This window comes from Tachysurus vachellii, chromosome 13 (genome assembly GCF_030014155.1).
Source record: "Tachysurus vachellii isolate PV-2020 chromosome 13, HZAU_Pvac_v1, whole genome shotgun sequence".
In the NCBI taxonomy this organism is placed as follows: domain Eukaryota; kingdom Metazoa; phylum Chordata; class Actinopteri; order Siluriformes; family Bagridae; genus Tachysurus; species Tachysurus vachellii.
Window position 1 is genome coordinate 15703969 of NC_083472.1, and position 19495 is coordinate 15723463.

General features: G+C 37.8%; 2 protein-coding genes across 4 annotated transcripts in view; one reads left to right on the plus strand and one right to left on the minus strand.

Moving 5' to 3' along the window:
• hdac3 (histone deacetylase 3) overlaps window positions 1–19495 on the minus strand; it is a 448843-nt gene that overhangs the window by 371606 nt on the left and 57742 nt on the right. The window lies entirely within an intron of this gene.
• The window catches only part of st3gal5 (ST3 beta-galactoside alpha-2,3-sialyltransferase 5), a 43556-nt gene that overhangs the window by 4947 nt on the left and 19114 nt on the right, over window positions 1–19495 (plus strand). For both annotated transcript variants that reach the window (XM_060885171.1, XM_060885170.1), the window contains exons 2-5: window positions 4815–4927; window positions 9908–10028; window positions 10177–10514; window positions 12163–12349. In XM_060885171.1, coding sequence (XP_060741154.1) covers window positions 4890–4927; window positions 9908–10028; window positions 10177–10514; window positions 12163–12349 — 684 coding nt within the window. In that variant the 5' untranslated portion in view covers window positions 4815–4889. The remainder of the gene's footprint in view (window positions 1–4814; window positions 4928–9907; window positions 10029–10176; window positions 10515–12162; window positions 12350–19495) is intronic.

Genomic DNA, 19495 nt, shown 5'->3' on the forward strand with positions numbered 1-19495 from the left:
GCCTAGAGAGCTCAAACTTGGTCAGATGGTAGATCACAGTTACTCAGGGCCAAAATCTCAGCGGAATCGGACAATTTGGGGCACTTCAGCGCCCCAAAACGTGTTTGTCCCCATAACCCCTAAACCCCTAAAACCCCTATGTCCAAATCTCAAGTGCTTTATATCATTGGAATCCTTGGCTTATGACTTAAAAAACGTATATCTCCAATTTCATTTCCGCCATTAAATTTTTTCGCTATCGCGCATTTTATCCGAAACCTACTTTTGCTAACTAGTCCTAGGTTTTTCGCCTGGTCGAGACCAATCCAGTGCAGTAATATTCTCTGGAGTCTCAAACAGCCATTTTTAAAAAAGCTCTCTATCGCCACCAAGTGGCCAATTTTGTTTTGTTTTTGTTGAGAATCAGAATCTTTGCCTTCCGAGAACTCGGAATGGGCGGGGCCTAACCCGGAAGTAGGCGGAGCTTTAACCGGTAATAATTTATTTGTAATATTTATAACACTAGCTTACTACCTTTATGTTTTTATGAAATACAGCAAAAACGTGTCAGACACACAGTGTCTGGTTACTGGTTAGAGACAGCTGAAGGTTTAAAAAAGAAAAAAAATCTCCGACAGGCAGAGACGCAATTCGAGTCGCATTCTACCAAGCAAGCACCACTTCTGAACGAACCCACGTTTAAAAGAACTCTACTGGTTAGTCAGTACGTATTATTAACGTTACAAAACGTTAACGTAAAAAGCTGAAGAAACCCTAAACGTTAACAGAAAAGACCCACGAACCCGAGTGACTGAGGGAGAGACAGAGAGCTGTTCTGTGTGTGACTGTGAGTGTGCAGAGCGAGACACAGCAACACAATACATCTGTATGTGTGTAGGGGAGGGGCACTGTGACTAGCCTATCACTGTAGGGGAGGGGCGCTGTGACTAGTCTATCACTGTAGGGGAGGGGCGCTGTGACTAGCCTATCACAGAACGCTGACACAATCAGCTAGCCAATGATGATTTTCATATAATCCGAGCACAGATATTGACTCGTATTACTCGTATAATACTCGTAGTATACATATACTCGTATAATACACTGTAGCATGACATATGTAGCATGACATGACATATATTGTGGCACCCTCTGTAACTTGCGGGTCACTTTGTGTATGTGAAAATCCCTAAAGGCCTTAAACGCTTGAACCCGGGAAATGCTGCTTGCAGCTTTCATTTCAGTTACATTTACATCTTAGGCTTTGTAGTTTTGATTTTTATTCATTTTTAGATTTTTATTGTATTTACAACTCACCTGTATGTGGACACCTTTTAAAAATAAATGCATATAATAATTTTTTGTTGCAAATAAAACTCTCCTAGTCCATAAATACTGTAGATTTAATATATACATTTAGTTAAATCATCAAACATCTGTATGACTTGCTAGTGACTTGCTTGACTCAAGCTACGACTTGACTTGAATTGCTTGACATAAAGCAGTGACTTGACTTGACTCTCACAAAAAGTGACTCGGATTTGCTTGAGACTTGAAGGTTAAGACTTGAGACTTACTTGTGACTTGCACATGTGTGACTTACTCCCACCTCTGTCTGATAATGACACATGTGGGTATGACTTATCCATAGTGAATAGGTGTGTTTTCTCCGACCTTTCATGTATTCCAGAAAGACTCAACAGTCCATCAGTAATTATTCCAATACAAATTCTTCAACAGTACCACATCTGTTTCTTTACATATGTATGTGAGCCATGCAGTGCAGATTATGTCTGTCCATTGTTTGCATGTTGTGTTAGTAACAACGCTGACCTTATCTATTAGAGCTTCATTTACTGAATTCACTGCAGAGGTTCTGGAGACTCACACAATGCCTTGAAATTTAACTGGCTGATTTGTACATACTTTCAATCCGTGCAAACAAACGATACAAAACACTACAAGACAATACACAAAAAGCAGCGCTGACCAGAGTACATACTGTATATTCTACATGTTTTTTCTTGAAAAAATAGGTCATGAATATTTACCGAAATGTCATCGAATTTTATTGGTAAATATGTGTACAAACCCTGTATATATTTCCGCCATATCTGCACATTTCTGAAAGGTGCAAGGCCTGCTTGTTTGACTGATTTTCATTTGTGGGACTTACTGTTTGGGATGTGTGCACTTCAGGCCTATGCAACAAGATGGTTTTTGTTTTCCCTGGGACCATTCCTTAGAGCATAAATCACTTCACCTCTTAAAGACATTGATTGCTGCACTTTTTTTTATTTGTTTTTCATACCAATGAAATATTTGTAAGACTGAGCATCTTGGGCTTCTCTAGCTATAGAAAATATAGTTTTCATTTGTAGTCCTGTATGGTTTATTATTTGTTATCTAAATTATAATTGATTTAATGCAATTTCATATGTTTTTTTAAGATAACAAAGCTGCTCTTTTGATCTTTTCTTCTCTCTTTGCTCATGCCTCCCCTTGTTTCCCCACGTGAGCCCCTTTTGTATGTGATTCCATCCTAATGCTGTAATTTCCTGTTTGATCCTTATATCAAACCTACTTTTAACACTACATTCAGAACCAGTAATGTTTATCCATCATCAGTACTCTTGTAATTATTTGTGAATATAAGGGTAAGTGCATCACATCTCATATTCCACTGCCAATTCCCTCCAGCCCCCACTCCAACCAATACACACTGCCACTTACAGAAGCCCAGGTGAGAATGGAGCTCAGGAAGATCAAAGTGAGGAAGGCTGCGGGTCCAGACGCCATCAGCTCCAGGCTCCTTAAGACCTGTGCAGACCAGCTGTGTGGCATATTGCTGTACATGTTTGACCTGAGCCTGAAGCTGGGGAAGGTGCCACAGCTATGGAAAACATCCTGCATGGTGCCTGTACCAAAGACGTTGTGCCCAAAAGATTCTGGGGACTACCGACCAGTAGCACTGACCTCGCAACTGATGAAGACATTGGAGAGGCTGGTGCTCACTCATCTCCGACCTCCAGTGAGCCCATCAATGGATCCACTTCAGTTTGCCTACCAACCTGGCATTGGAGTGGAAGACGCTGTCATCTTCCTTCTAAATCGGGCTATTTCGCACCTGGAAAAGGCTGGGAGCACAGTGAGAATCAGGAAGGCCAGCTCAGTCCTGGGGATTCCTCTGGACACTGTACAGGAGGTGGGAGAAAGGAGGATGGTAGCAAAACTATCATCATTGATGGAGAACGACTCTCACCCCTGTATGAAACAGTTTCATCCTGTTTCTGAAGGAGCGATACAGGCGGTCTTTTCTCCCTGCTGCTATTAGACTCTACAACCAAAGGTGCCTCCAGTGAACCAGTAACCATAATTACACACTGGATTACTGTTTAACTGTAATAATAACAATAACAAAGTATTTGAACAACACATGCCATAACAGAAATTTTGGAAAACGTGCAATATTACCTGTGTGCAATATGTCTGTTAGCATAACTACTTACTCGTGGTCTCTTTTTTCTTCATTGTATTTATATATATTTTTGTGAGTATACTGTGTGTGTGTGTGTATATATATATATATATATATATATATATATATATATATATATATATATATATATATATATATATATATATATATATAATATATGCATTTCTTTTTCTTTGCTAAATTTCTCCATTGTGGGACGAATAAAGGTATATCTTATCTTATATCTTATTCTACTTTTTAATCCACCCATTGAAAAATATGGTGGAGACTGTCTGATTAACTGGAGCTAGAGCTCTGTGCTGCATAACAAGCACATGCACATAACCTTATTATATTACTCTAATAAAATATCTACTAATTCACTATCATTTCTATTATGTATTATTACTGATTCTTTTTGCTGTTTTTTGTGTTTAATAAACAATATTTATCCCTTATGGAGTCAGGACATTTTTGTCAATTAGGGGGCATAGTTAATTTTATGTACATATATTTCTCTGTGTTTTAACTAGAGGAAAGATGTTTTTGGCACAAACCTTTTATATAACATGTAATTTGGAAAGAGGATTCTCTGTATTAAAATTTTACACTCTTAGGTGTAGTTTGTGGTTGAAAGCAGCCACTAAATTAAACTTATATAGATCAACCTCAGTTCTAAGCAAAACTACTAAATATTTAAAAAAAAGTTACTTTTAAATTGGTAATTAATAAGTAACTTTTTTTTAAAAAAATTTGTAGTTTTATATGTAGTGTTTCTAAAGTGTCCAGAAGGGTTAAATAAACTTCTTTTGTGTTTTTCTTTTTATGATGTTTTGGATCAAAACTGAAGCCAAGCTACTGTTGAACTGTCGATTATTTTATGTTGTTATTATTTTTAATCGATCATTATTGTAATTTTATTAATAACTAAAGGCAGAAATATTGATCAAGTGATTTTATGAAACTGATTAGTACAAGAAACATATGGCTTTTGCTATTATAAAGTGCAGAGTATCTTAAATTCCTTCTATCACTCATAATATATAAGCTTTAGAAATATAGCATATTGCTTTTCATATTGGTAAAAATAATACTTTATTAAAAACTAAAACCCTGCATATTAATATTGCAAGTGCATGTATGGGCAGCTGTTTAATATTGTACAATAAATTAGAATGAATGGCAACTAGATCCTATACTCTACGTATATGTACTGCTCGTTATGTGTAATGAGGTATGTCTCTAAGCAAGCAAAATGTATGTTTGATATGTTTCACTTATTTGATTGAATAGGAGAACAATCTGCTGGGAAAACCCTATATTCTTACATTTTTATTTTTTGTTTTTGTTTTTATAGGTCTGACCACCTGAATAATGGGAAAAAGCTGACCGAGTACATGAGAAGTGTGGGGGATTAGCATTCTTTGGCACGATGAGGAAAGCAATGACCGCATGTTGTATGCCTTCGGGGTAAGCAGTGGAGAACCCTAAACGATTATTTGCTTATATTGCATCCTGTTATTGTTTTGGATCATGAACAAATTCTTTCGTAAGCCACATTTGAACATTCCTTCACTTTGGTATTATGATCAATCCCTGTGATTTGCAGAGCTAGTGATTGTCTAAATAACATGGGCTAACAGGGCACACATTGGTAATAAGATTTCTAATCACTTGAAACAATAAACGAAGAGTGCCATACTCTAAGTTGTTTATCACGTTGTGACACTTTTATGGGTTGGAAGATAGAAGATACGAGGCAGCAATGGGACAACTCAAAATGGGCTCTTCAATTTACTTCCTTTTAAGCATTTTTTTTACGACTACACATATACACACGTGCTTGTTTATGTGCCCTTCAGCTCATTCTTTTCCATGGCTCTTATCTCTCCAAGTTTTTTCTTTGCTAATACTAGATAAGTTTTACAAGACACTTTTTTCTGTTTATCCTCAACAAAAATAATTAAAAAATTGAATTAAATATCTGGAAATGAAAGCTACAATTCTGATTTATCATCTCATATTCATCTTTTATTCTCAAAGCAAATGTGTATAACAAAAGAATCAGTCTTGCTGTTACAATACTAATAAAGGGGATGGTATGTGTTGATGGTTCTTGCTAAATCGTGTATCAGTGGCCAAGTTTTAACAACCTGATCGAGGCATTCAGGTTTGTAGTAAAATATTCTTCATGCTCAAGAAAAACGTAACGTTAATGTGTATTTGTTACTTTATGCATTCTTTAGAATGTGCATATTACCATTTCCAGGATTTCGTTACTAATTGGCCTTTTTCATGTGCTTTTTCGTTATGCTTTGACAAAAATGTCTTTGCTAGCTGATTCTTTAATTTTAAAAAGTATATTGTTACTTGTATAGTTTTCTAGATGAACAGCCCAGTACTTGGGAACACTGATGCCTTGGGGTTTCTTTTTAAATACATCTACACAAAGCACAATTCAGAATATCAGCTTTCTCAAAAAGTGAAAGTCAGTTGACAGAGTCACTAAAATAGGAATGTATTGCATGAACGTTATTGTATAAGGCATACTTTGTAGTTCACTGAGCCTCTTACATCTATAATGACCAGTGTGCCAAATGGGGGAAAGACAATATATTTAGTGGCATGATGGGGTTGAGTATGTGTGTGTATGTCTCTCTCACACAGTCACAAATTGCACATTGCAAAATATAAAACCTTACACTTTTCCTGAACCTGTTTGATAGTTTTTATGTCACCACATTTGCCACTATAAAACTAAATTGTCATCGTATACATTGTTGATTAAACATAGTTTAGATCAGGTTTAATTTTTTTTTTTACCCAGATTAATGATCAGTTTAATCAATCATATTACTGCCACATTTTCTAAACCTTACTACATTGAAACCTCACGTGTCTAGATTTTCAATCAATTGCTGGGGGATGATTGTGTTGAATGCTAAAGAGAGCTAGAGTTCTGTGAGCAGCAATCTAATGCAAGTACTGTCAGGACTCTGCCAGGACTTTGGCCATGTGCCTTTTGTTTATGTTTCATGTTCACGTGTCTGCCCCGCCCTTGTCTTTTCCGCCCCGCCTCTGCACACCTGTCCCTCATGTTTATTGATTATTTGTATTATTTAGTTGAGCCGCGTTGCATTGTGCAGCGCGGAATCCTCTTGTCTTCATGTCTGGTTTTGTCTGTGTCCTGTTTCGTGTTTTTTTTGGTTATTAAATCCCGTTTCTGTTAAGCTGTCCTGCATTTGGGTCCGCTTTTATCCCGCATCGCTGACAAGTACTCTTTTTGTCAAAGTGAATTAATGTTGTGTTTGTTACTTAGAAGCGGTACTATTCCGAATGTTGCCTACACAGCTTCCTTTGGGGCATATTGTAGACCATTCAGAGTGCCCTTGTTAACTCCACTGTGGAAAGAGCCCTTAATGAGCATATGAGTGTTAGAACTGGACCTAAGAACAATGGAAGAAGGTGCCTCATTGCATGAGGCCTGCTGGATCTTTGTATCTTGCTGCCATCACTTCCCAAGGTAAATGACATGCAATGGTGACAGCAAAAGAAGCCTGATTCAAAGTGAAATTCACAACTTAAAATAACAAACTAGAAAACAAAAGTGAAACTCTCCTATTCTTCCAGTTGCTTCCAGAAATTACACATTACATGTTAAAAGAATAACAATCTCATGTAAAAAGCAGCATTAGTATACCTAATATATAGCATATGTGCATGAAAATTGGATTCTGCAGAATGAAAGTAGGATTCTGCTAGAAAATTCTTCACAGCACCAGTTTTGTGCTGTTTCATTATTGAAATGATTGATGGTCACATGACTGTAGACATTTTTGACATTGGACAGCCTTTGCACTCTGACCGGTCTGTGGTTATGTAGCCCCGTAAGCAAAAAGCTGCAATGCCCTGTGTGTTCTGATACCTTTCTATCAAAGCCAGTGTTAACTTTTTCAGCCGTTTTCTGCTATAGATCAGGCCAGACAGAATCATTCGTGAAAGAATGGGTCACTCTCAGGATCTCAGTGAATTCAAGCGTGGTACTGTGATAGGTTGCCTGTGTAATAAGTCTATTTGTGAAATTTCCCTTACTACTGAATATTCCACAGTCAACTGTTACATGCATTATAACAAGAGAAGTAATTGCGAACAACAGCAACTCAAGGACAGTGCATAGAGAGCGTCATGGAATGGGTTTTCATTGACGAGCAGCTGCATCCAAGCTGTACATCACCACATTATTCATTTCATATAGAATAAACACATCACACTTAAAAAAAAAAAAATATATATATATATATATATATATATATATATATATATATATATATATATATATATATATATAGAAGGTGGCATAAGAAAATGTCTTCAATGAGTTCAATTAATGGAAATCTTTGTTCTTTGTTTGGCTTGATTCCAGTATTGAACTGTTAATACCTTATAAATGAGATAAGTGTAGGTAAATATTAAATAATGTTAATATAATGTTAATATAATATAAGGTTAAATTGGGGACATGGGTAGGTGTGCATTTACAGATACGGACAACCAGAAAAGAGACAGAACCAGTAGCAATTGATGGTACTGAGAATGAAGGGTGTTCGGAGAGGGGTGTATAAAGTGTTAGGTTGCATAATTTGGTAGTGCAGTAATTATAAATAATTATATATACTATACTAATATTATTTTAATTGTTTGGATTGAGCTATGAAAGGGTAAAATTGAGCGAGATTACCATATATGCTTTATAAGCTCTTTGTAGACCATGGCTTCAGCAATCAGCTGACAACAAAATGATGTGAGGAAAATCCTACAGAAACAACTAATCTTTATTTGGGGTTAATCAGTATATTTTGTTGTTTACAGTTGTATGATAGATACTTTTAAACATGAGAAGTTCTGAAATGATTTATATTGGTTTCATTATTAAATAATTATTACCAATAAATATAACAATTACCATTTGAATAGGGTTGTGTAGACTTTTTATATCCATTGAAATACTGGTATTAATCTGCTATGATTTTTCTTATTATATTATGATGGTATAAATCAGAGGTATTTAACTAAAATTGAAAGAGGTCCAGTAAGAGAAAACTTCTTGAAGCAAAGGTCCAGAAGATCATAATGTCTAACTAGTTAGTGTGATATATATTTATGTAGCCTAATAGTTGTACCAACATCTGCACGCAATCAATACCTGACTGTCAAATCAAATAAATTCAGTACAAAAACTTTTTGACAATATTTGTCACGTAACATAGAACTGAACATATGTATGACTGTAGATATGTATAAAGTTCTCTCATTAAATAAATAAAAGTAGGGCTGCATTTCAAAATAAGAGAAAATAAATAAAATGTGAAAATTGTGCGTTTAAATAAAGTGCTTAATTCAATCTCTTTTATATCTCAGTGAGAGAACTGAGCTCTAGTTTGGCTTGCCAGGATTTTAAACCTGGGCTTGAATGGAGTCAGGGCGATTTTCATACACATGTGGAGGTACTCATTAGTGAGCCTGGAACGATATTTAGTTTGGATTATGTTCATTGTAGAGAAAGCTGCCTCGCAGTTGTATGTAGAGCCAAACATGGTCAGGATGTATAGGGCTACTTTCCTCAGACCTGGGAAAGCTGTCTCAGGGATGCTGTCTTCAGATTTGAGTGGATAGGTTTGTTCAAAACCTTTTTGTCTCATAATGGTGTTTCACATTGCCACTTTTAATAAGTGCCACGGTTTCTGAACATATGAGACACACTGGTTTAGTGCTCCCAGTGGGAAGTGTGAACAGAAATGAGTCTGTCCATTCTGGATTAAATGATTTCGCTGTCCACTTTTCTTTTTTTTGGAGGTCGGCATTTGTTCTATATTCTCCCTTTCTCCATCTCACTCGTCTGTTTCCCTCCCTTTCTCCGTCTCACTCATCTGTTTCTCTCCCTTTGTTTTCTACATGTATCGCTATCTTTCTTTCATGCGTAACTTTACTCTAATTCTCTCTCATCTGTCTTGCACTGTTGAGTCATAGTGTTTACTTCAGCAATGCACAGACTTGATTGGCTGAGTCATATCACGTGGGATGGCTTAACTCGCATGCAATTGGTCTGTGCGTTTCCACTACCTTTACTGTAAATATTGCAAAAGCTGTGCCAGTTAAATTAGAAGCGCTTCAAGTTTTAAATCATAACCTTTTGTTTTGGCCGTAGGTCCGGGTCCATATTGGACAGCTTCTGGGTCCGGACCCAGACCACGGTCCGCCTGTTAGTGACCTATGGTATAAATGATCAAGTTATTGAAGTGTGAATCCATGAGGTGGTGAATTAAAAGACAATACATTAAAGAAAAAAACATAAACATGAGGAAATCAAATAAAATACTGCAAGTGACAAGATAATAACCATAAATTTGTTCATTAAATTAGAAGGTCTCTTTTATGTGCTCTTTTATCCAGGAGGAGGTTTATTGTGCCACTTGTGGTTGTGGGCTTAATTTCCACTGGCATACTAAAATTGCCCATGTTCAATGCCAGTCCAAAATCTGTCAGGATGCTTGTAGATCCCAATCATCGAGAGGTAATGTTCAATTTCTTTCTTTGTGTAACAACATATTAAATTATATGAATACTAAAAATTATATATATATATATATATATATATATAGTATGTGTATGTATATAATATATATTATATTATATAAGTGCGTGTTTTTGTCCTTTTTTAGCGTGTCCATTCCTTTGTCAAGAGTGTTTTATCCAAAGATTGCAGACCATCATTTACAAGAAGGAGGATTGAGAGTATTTATTCTAGTTCTGTGCCTGTAGCTGAGCCATTCTTACAAAAAAACAGCAACTTAACAGAACAAATATTTGAGTATCCACCACCGTTTGGATTTCGGAACCTGCAACACAAGCTAAAAGAAGTCCTGGATCTCATACCCAATTCCTTGTCGGAGAACACTGGAGGGCATGATTGCCGTCGATGTGTTGTAGTTGGTAATGGAGGCATACTTCAAGGACTGGAGCTTGGGCATCTCCTCAACCAGTTCAATGTGATCTTAAGGTAAGCCAAACCAGTTTAAGAGGCAAATCCTCTAATTAGCTATGACGAATAAACTACTGAGTGTGAATACAATGAATTAACTTGTGATGATGGTGGCTGTTAAGTCATGTGTTTATATTAGTTCACAGTTGAACAGTCTGTTCTTGAAATTCCTGTTGGAAGCTGGAAAAATATCCTGAAGTTTCAGGATTTGGGCAACTTTGGCAAGGGCCAAATTGTGATGGCTAGATGACTGGGTCATAAGGTCTCTTAAATGCGTGATTTTGTGGGGTCTTTCCAGTTTGCTCTTAGGTTAGTTCCTACCAAAATTGGTCCAAGGAAGCACAAAGAGTAAAGAAGTGACAAGGTCATGGGCAGCCAAGGCTCAAGGGAAGGCTAGTCCATATGATCTGATCCCAGAGTAGAGCTATTGTAGAGCAAATTGATGAGAAAAGATCATGCTGACTAGGATAGAAACATGACAGAACACACAGTGCATTCAGCTTACTACGATTAGAGTGCCCGAAAAAAGCTTACAGTGCCTACAGTTGGCATGTATGGATCAGAACTGGACCATGGTGCACTGGAATGTGGTGGCATAAAATATGTTTCCCTTCACACTTATGGAGGGCTGTGTGTGTGTGCACACATCACTTTCTTGGAAAATAGATGGTACCAGGTTGCACTATGGAAAGAAGGCAAGCTATTGGAGGCACATTTGTTATTTTAACTACCTACCAAATTACATTATGTTAAAGAAAATGTGATTCATCAACAAAGGCCACCTTTTTTAATTTCTGGTGGTCAAGTTTTGATAATTAAATGCCCACTGTAGAGACTTTTTTGCTTTAGACACGGATCTGCATAGGCGCTCTGACTGATCTGTCACTTAGCAGACCCATATGAAACAAGCTTTGATGCAGTGTGTCTCCTTACACATCATAGCCAGCAGTAATTTTTTCAGAAATCTGTGCTACAGATTAGCCCTTCTCTGGTATTGGACTAGAAGGGTTAGTCCTATTGCAGGTTCACTGGTTGTACTTCGTAGGACCACTTTAGTACTACTGAATGCCTGGAACACACCACAAGGCCTGCCATTCTGAAGATAATCTGACCCAGTTGTATAGCCATCACAATTTAAAACTCATCAAAGTAACAAGATACTCAATATTAATGTGACCTTTCATTGGTTTTAATGTTATGGCTGATCAGTTGATCATAATTGAGAAATAATATGCATTAGCATCAAGTATTAGTAAATACTAAAAAAAGTATAAATAAGTAGTAAAACTTTCTAAGTTATACTATAATGTGCAACATTAATTTGTACCACAAGGTTCTTTGGTGAAATTGAGCAAATGAAATATTCTTACATATCAAAATAATGAAAATATTATTTTAGTAAAATCAAGGATATACAGTCAAAATCATTCATACCCAGTAATGCGACATGTATTATTAGCATTCTTAATAAAATTGCAAAATGGCTTAAAAGAAATTTTATTCATAGAAATTATTTTCCACTTTCTGCCCATGAACACTATCAGCAGGAAATAGTTTTTTAAGGGGTTTGAAACAAGACAGAAACAGAATCATACACAAACACATCTACATACTTTCTAGTGTTTTAGGAGTTTGCATTTGGATGCTGTCCTGTCTTATTTTGCAGATTGAACAGTGGCCCAGTGAGAGATTTCAGTAGAGATGTTGGAAACCGTACTACTATCAGGATGAGTTATCCTGAAGGTACCCCAAAGACATGGGAAGATGTGGATCCTCAGCTTCAGTTTGTAGCGGTCATTTACAAATCTGTTGATTTCAACTGGCTTCATGCTATGATCTCAAGAACAACAGTAGTGAGTAGTGTAAACTCTTGCTTTACTACTTCTATTTTTTCCTTTTTAAAGTTATATGCTTTTTGAAAGATCTTCATTTCTCCTCCACAATTTATTTGTATTTATCACAATTTCTTCATTTTTCAATGCATTATTGATTTTTCATTTATTCAGTTAGTTATTCGTTTAGCATAAACTTACAAATGAAATACAAGCAGTGCAATATATCAAGCAGAGAACAATACAAGTATTGCTACCATAGAAGATTTTTAATGAAATACTAGAGGAGCAATGGGGACAAAGTAAATGTAGAAAAACAGCATTAACTGATTGCAGATTGACAGTGTTAGGGGGTGCTGTTCCAAACAAAGTCTTGTACAGTACATGTGCATCAAGGCTTTGAATGTGATGTAGGTCATTTTTGACAGCATGCTGCCTCATTCTGAATCTTCTGAAGGGGTTTGATGGAACTGTCTGGGAGGGTTGAGTCAAGAGCCTTGGCTAGTAGTTTTAAGTGTGGTAGGTAAAATTTGGTTAGTCAAAGAATGGTCATCCAATTGTTTATTTCTGTCCTGGTTGGCTTGAGTGTCGTTGATCCTAGGTGTAGGGTGAGGCTGTGGTTGTGGTTGATTGAGGGGCAGGCAGAGATGACAAGAAGCTTAGTTTTGCCTGGTTAGTGGCATCAGCATGCGGTTGTATCGACATTAGCTCGTGAAGCAAGGTAAATATTTATAAGTAATTATAACGTGTTATAGTGACTCCTAAACATTTTAAGTTAAGTTGAAATTGACGGTAATGGAATTAAAGTTACACTTATTTGATCTGTTCGTCCGCCGAACAGACCGTGCAATCTTTATTAATTCTATGAAGGAGGTATCTTCCCCGGCCGAGAAAGACGCACTTCCCTTTTACTTTATACCGTAATTTAAATTAAATTAACTTAACAGAGCATGTAGTTCAGACCAGGTGTTGCAGGTACCTTAAGTTTGTGAGCGATGCTCAGAGACAATCACTTGTGGAACAAAAATGTGACGTTTAATGAATGAGACAAACACAACATAAAGCTAACTATACAAACAAACAAAGAAGTAGGGAAAACAAAGATGAAAATAACATACACAAAAGAAATTAAAATTGGGGAAAGGGAGGAAGAGACTGGAAAAGAAGAAATTAGAGAAAGGAAGGAAAGGAATGGCAAGCTTAAACTTCAAAATTAATCATTTATATTTACATTTACATTTACAGCATTTGGCAGACGCCCTTATCCAGAGCGTGCTTAAATCTCTAACATTGGATACATTAATGCTGGCTCACTAAGTTACATACTTAAGATACCATGAGTTTAAAACATTTGTTCAAAGTTACAATGAAAAAGTGTCAAAGGGTTTTTTTTTTTTAAATGCAAAAGATAAGGAAAGAAGTGCTAGTTGAAGTGTTTCCTGAAGAAGTAGGTCTTCAACCGCCGCTTGAAAATAGCCAGTGACTCAGCTGTCCGGACCTCTAGGGGAAGTTCATTCCACCACCTTGGTGCCAGTACAGAGAAGAGTCTTGTAGTATGCTTGCCTCTTACCCTGAGAGATGGTGGAACCAGTCGAGCAGTGCTGGTAGATCGGAGGGTGTGGGGTGCAGTGCGAGGAGTGATGAGGGCTTTGAGGTAAGAGGGAGCTGGTCCATTTTTGGCTTTGTAGGCCAGCATCAGTGTTTTGAATCTGATGCGTGCAGCTACCGGAAGCCAGTGGAGGGATCGCAGCAGCGGGGTGGTATGTGAGAACTTTGGAAGGTTGAAAACAACCCGGGCAGCTGCATTTTGGATCATTTGCAGAGGACGGATTGCATTCATAGGTAGACCTGCCAGCAGTGCATTGCAGTAATCCAGTCTAGAGATGACAAGAGACTGAACAAGTACCTGAGCAGCCTGTGTGGACAGAAATGGCCGAATCCTTCTAATGTTGTAGAGAAGAAACCGACATGAGCGAGTCACATTAGCAACATGAGAGGAAAAGGACAGCTGATTGTCCATGGTTACCCCAAGGTTGCGAGCTGTGGCTGAAGGGGAGATCAGATCGTTGTGCAAGGATATAGCAAGGTCATGACCTGGGGATGAGTCACCTGGGATGAACAGCAGTTCAGTTTTGTTAGGATTGAGCTTTAACTGATGAGCAGTCATCCATGATGAAATTTCTGCCAGACATGCTGAGATCCTTTCAGAAGCTGTGGCATCTGAGGGTGGGAAAGAGAAGATAAGTTGTGTATCATCAGCATAGCAGTGGTAAGAGAACCCATGTGAGGAAATAACTTCCCCAAAAGAGTGAGTATACAGGGAGAAAAGAAGAGGACCAAGTACTGAGCCCTGTGGGACGCCAGCGGAGAGTCTGCGTGGAGCAGATGTCACTCCCTTCCATGTTACCTGATATGAGCGTCCTTCCAGGTAGGAAGCAAACCATTCCCAAGCTGAGCCGCAAATCCCAAGACTCCTGAGGGTGGATAACAGAGTCTCGTGGTTGACTGTATCAAATGCTGCTGAAAGGTCAAGGAGGATAAGGACAGATGACAGTTTGGCTGATCTAGCAGCATGTAGTTTCTCAGAGACATCCAAAAGGGCTGTCTCTGTGGAATGAGCTGCTTTAACGCCAGACTGGTTGGGGTCTTGGAGGTTGTTCTGTGAGAGATAGACAGACAGTTGATTATAGACAATGCGCTCAAGAATTTTTTAAAGAAATGAGAGAAGTGATACCGGTCTGTAGTTACTGATGTCTGATGGACCCAGAGCGGGTTTCTTTAGGATGGGAATAACCCTTGCTCTCTTGAAAGTAGTTGGTACCTGACCAGATGCTATGGATCTATTGACGATAGTGGAAATGAAGGGCAGAAGGTCATGCGAGATGGTCTGGAGCATAGTGGAAGGGAGTGGATCCAATGGGCAGGTGGTAGGATTGCAAGACTGGATGAGTTGTAAAATCTCTTCTGCTGCTACAGTTGAGAAATGCGACAACAAAGGTGTAGGGGAATCCATACTCTGAGATATAAGTGCAGTCGGGGCTGAAGTGAAGGTCCGGCAGATTTCCTCAATCTTCTCCTGGTAGAAGGAAGCAAAGTCTTCTGCATTCAGGGAGGATGAAGAAGGTGGAGCCGGGGGGTTGAGCAGAGAAGAGATGATGTTGTGGAATTTCCGAGGGTCATGTGAGGAAGCTTCAAGTTTTTCCTTGTAGAAGGAAGTCTTGGCAGAGGTCACATCTGAGGAGAACCTGGCAAGAAGTGTTCGGTAAGAATCAAGATCTGCATCAAGTTGTGATTTCTTCCACTTTCTCTCTGATGTTCTTAGCTCTCTTCGATTGTTGCGCAGCACATCTGAAAGCCAAGGAGCAGAACAAGAAGTTTTCTTGGGTTTAGTGAACATAGGGCAGAGGAAGTCCATAGTTGAGGAAAGAGAAGAGAGGAAAGTATCTGTGGCTGAGTCCAAGGGTAGTGAGGAAAAAGCAAGGGCTCGTCTGGGATCACACCCTAACTGGGAAATCGTCACCGGAAATTTAAATTCACCTTAAGATTTAATACAAGGTTCATACTTAAAATAGGCATCTAAATTGGTTGGTCAAGGAAACGGTTACTTGCTGCACAAGAGTCCGGATGCAACAGAGAAATCTCTGCAGAGTCAGTTAGGGTGGGGTCAGACGTTCTTCCAAGTTCTCCTGAAGATCAGAGCAGTTGTTGTTATTGGAAGTGAAGCTTGCCGGAAGTTCTTTGAAGGAAGATGGAGTCGTCTCCAAGCTGTTCCGAAAGTCTGACCACGGATTGGTGGTGTTTGTGATATTTTAAAGGTCCCAAACTCCACCAATCATTGGGGGGATGGCCAATACTACGGCCTGAAATTTCGGAGGGAAAAACTCCCTTTGTTTCATGTGTCTGTGGACATGGTTTGGTCTATAAACTTTAGAGGACTTTAAAGTTTTATCCAAGGTGTATTAAGACGGTATGGCACCTTTCGTGCTCAAATAAAATGCGCCATTGTTTTAAAAATAAGTAACAGATAATTTTGTGGTCATTTGGATACTAAACATGAAGAGGAATGACGGCATAAAGGCAGCGGTACATTACATACACAGATCAGTAATCAAAGTGTAACTGATGTTAATATGATATTGTGTTCTGATAAAAGAAAAGAAAACAAAAATGAAAACACAAAACAAAATGCATTTTCATTAGGAAAGTGAAAAACAGATAATTTTGTATACATTCTGGCATCAGACCTTAAAAGGACATACAGCATTAGAACAGGTATACATTAACATGCCAGGACCAGTAATTAAAGTATAACTGATGTTAATACAGTATTGTGTTCTGATGCATAAATAAAGTACACCCTTGTCAGGAAAGTAAGGAGCAAATAATTTTAAGTCAGTCAAGCCTTAACAGAAGAGACACATTACAACAGGGTTACAAGAATAAGACTCTTAGAGTACCACTATAATTGGGGAGGAGATACATAGGTTAATGTCGTGGGATGTGGAGCATCGTATTTACTTGTTTAATTAGTAAAAGGAATGTCTCATTGTGTTGTGTGTGTGGGTGTGCGTGTGTTTTATGGTTGAGGATCCCTATGAATTCAACCAGAAAAGCGGCATGGGGTTATCTGGTTTTGTTGTAGGATCCAGACATTCTGGAGCCAGTTGTGTGTGTGTGTGTGTTATGGTTTGAGGGTCCCTGTAAATTCACCCAGAGAGGCCAGGGGGTTATCTGGCTCTCAGGGTGGTGTATGTGTGTGGGTGTGACACGCAGACTCTCAATAAAATTGTAAACTGGGTTGCTCATCGGTTGATTAAAGAGCAGATGTCGAAGGTTAAGAGGGATGTCTGGGACAACAAATCTAAATGACCTGTACCAGACGCTACACAGTGATATGAAAAGCCATGACACTCAGTCACAGGTCCCGTAAATATTGTATAAATTCAACAGTTTTTGAGATTCTGACACCCCTCCCCTCCATGATGTTTTGAAGGATCTGCATGATTACACTCAGCGCAGAGCCAATTCAGTGATGCTAATCATAGACGAGTTACATTATTATTATTATTATTATTATTATTATTATTATTATTATTATTATTATTATTATTATTATTATTATTCATGCATTTACTTTAATAGCTATGGCCTACAGATTACAGCCATTCGCATGCTTTTTATGCTTCCCTTTTAGTAGAAGCTGACACAATGAACACTGCATTGCTGTATTATTATGTGAACTTTTCCAATTCCCAATATTTACAATATGTACGTCACTATAATACCATGTGCAATATCACATCATGTTATTCTCAATCACCTTTTTTGTACATGTTGTGTATACAATATTTAAATAAAATATATATTTTATTTATATCTTATCTGATCAGATCAGGCATCATCCAAACCAATCTTGATTCCAATTTTGTATGATACTTTAGGTTATCAAAAGTCTGATGGTTGGTTGATTTAATGGTCTGTATGTTGATATCTTGAATTAAGATAAGAATCATTTGTTCATCCCACAGCATGGAAATTTGCAAATCCATGGCAAATATATTTTACTACTATTCCTACAAATATTTGTTGTGTATGGATAGTCATATAATAATTGTCTCATGCTTTAGTTGCAACAGCTGTGCAGAGATAAATTTTGGCAATAAAATAAATTCTGAAATAACACTTACTTTCAATCCCCTTTTGGTAGAGAGATTTGGACATTTAGGAATTCCATTATGACTGAGGAAAGTAAACCCAAATATATGTGTAAATGTCACAATTTTTACCTTTACTCACACTGATAGTTGTGTGAAAAAGTGTTTGCCCCTTCCTGACTTTTTATTTTTTTGCACGTTATTCACACTTTAATGTTTCTGATCCTCAAACAAATTTAAATATTAGTCAAAGATTATACATGTAATCACAACATGCAGTTTTTAAATGAAGTTTTTTATTATTAAGGGAAAACAAAATCCAAACCCACATGGCCCTGTGTGAAAACGTGTTTGCCCCCCACTACTTAACTGTGGTTTATCACACCTGAGTTCAATTTCTCTAGCCACACCCAGACCTGATTACTGCCACACCTGTTCACAATCAAGAAATCACTTAAATAAGACCTGATTGACAAAGTGAAATAGACCAAAAGACCAAAGAAGAGCAGGCCTCACTTAAGGTCAGTGTTCATGACGCCACCATAAGAAAGAGACTGGGCAAAAATGGCCTACATGGCAGTTCCAAGACAAAAACTGCTGCTGAGCAAAAATAACATAAAGGCTTGTCTCAGTTTTGCCAGAAAATATCTTGATGATCCCCAAGACTTTTGGGAAAATACTCTGTGAGTATTCTGTGGAAGGTGTGTGTCCCATTACATCTGCCGTAAATGTAACCCCGCATTTCAGAAAACGAACAACATACCAACAGTAAAATATGGTGGTGGTAGTGTGATGGTCTGGGGCTGTTTCCTGCTTCAGGACCTCGAAGACGCTGTGATAAATGGAACCATTAATTCTGCTGTCTACCAAAAAATCCTGAAGGACAATGTGCAGACATCTGTTCATGACCTCAAGCTGAAGTAAACTTGGGTTCTGCAGCAGGACAATGATCTAAAACACACCAGCAAGTCACCTCTAAATGGCTGAAGAAAACAAAATGAAGACTTTGGAGTGACCTAGTCATAGTCTTGACCTAAATCCTATTGAGATGCTGTGGCACGACCTTAAAAAGGCAGACTCATTGCAAGTTATTGCAAAACACTTGATTACAGTTGTTGCTGCTAAGGGTGGCCCAACCAGTTATTATTTTGTTTTCCACTATTAATAAAAACCATCATTTAAAGACTGCATGTTGTGTTTACTTATCTTTGACTAACATTTTTATTTGTTTGATGATCTGAAACATTAAAGTGTGACAAACGTGCAAAAAAATAGAAAATCAGGGAAGGGCAAACACTTCTTCACACCACTGTATTTGCTGCCATCAGATTCTTTTTTTAACTTTGTGTGGGTATAATGCAGTGGTCTCCCCAAGTGATAAATATGTATTAAAACAAGAAATGCATCAAGCATTTTCTTGTTTATTTATTTTTCAAACACCTTTATTTACCAGACAGCCTGCTAAATGCTGGACACAAGCACTGTATCTTCCTCTTAATCTATAAAGTGCTTC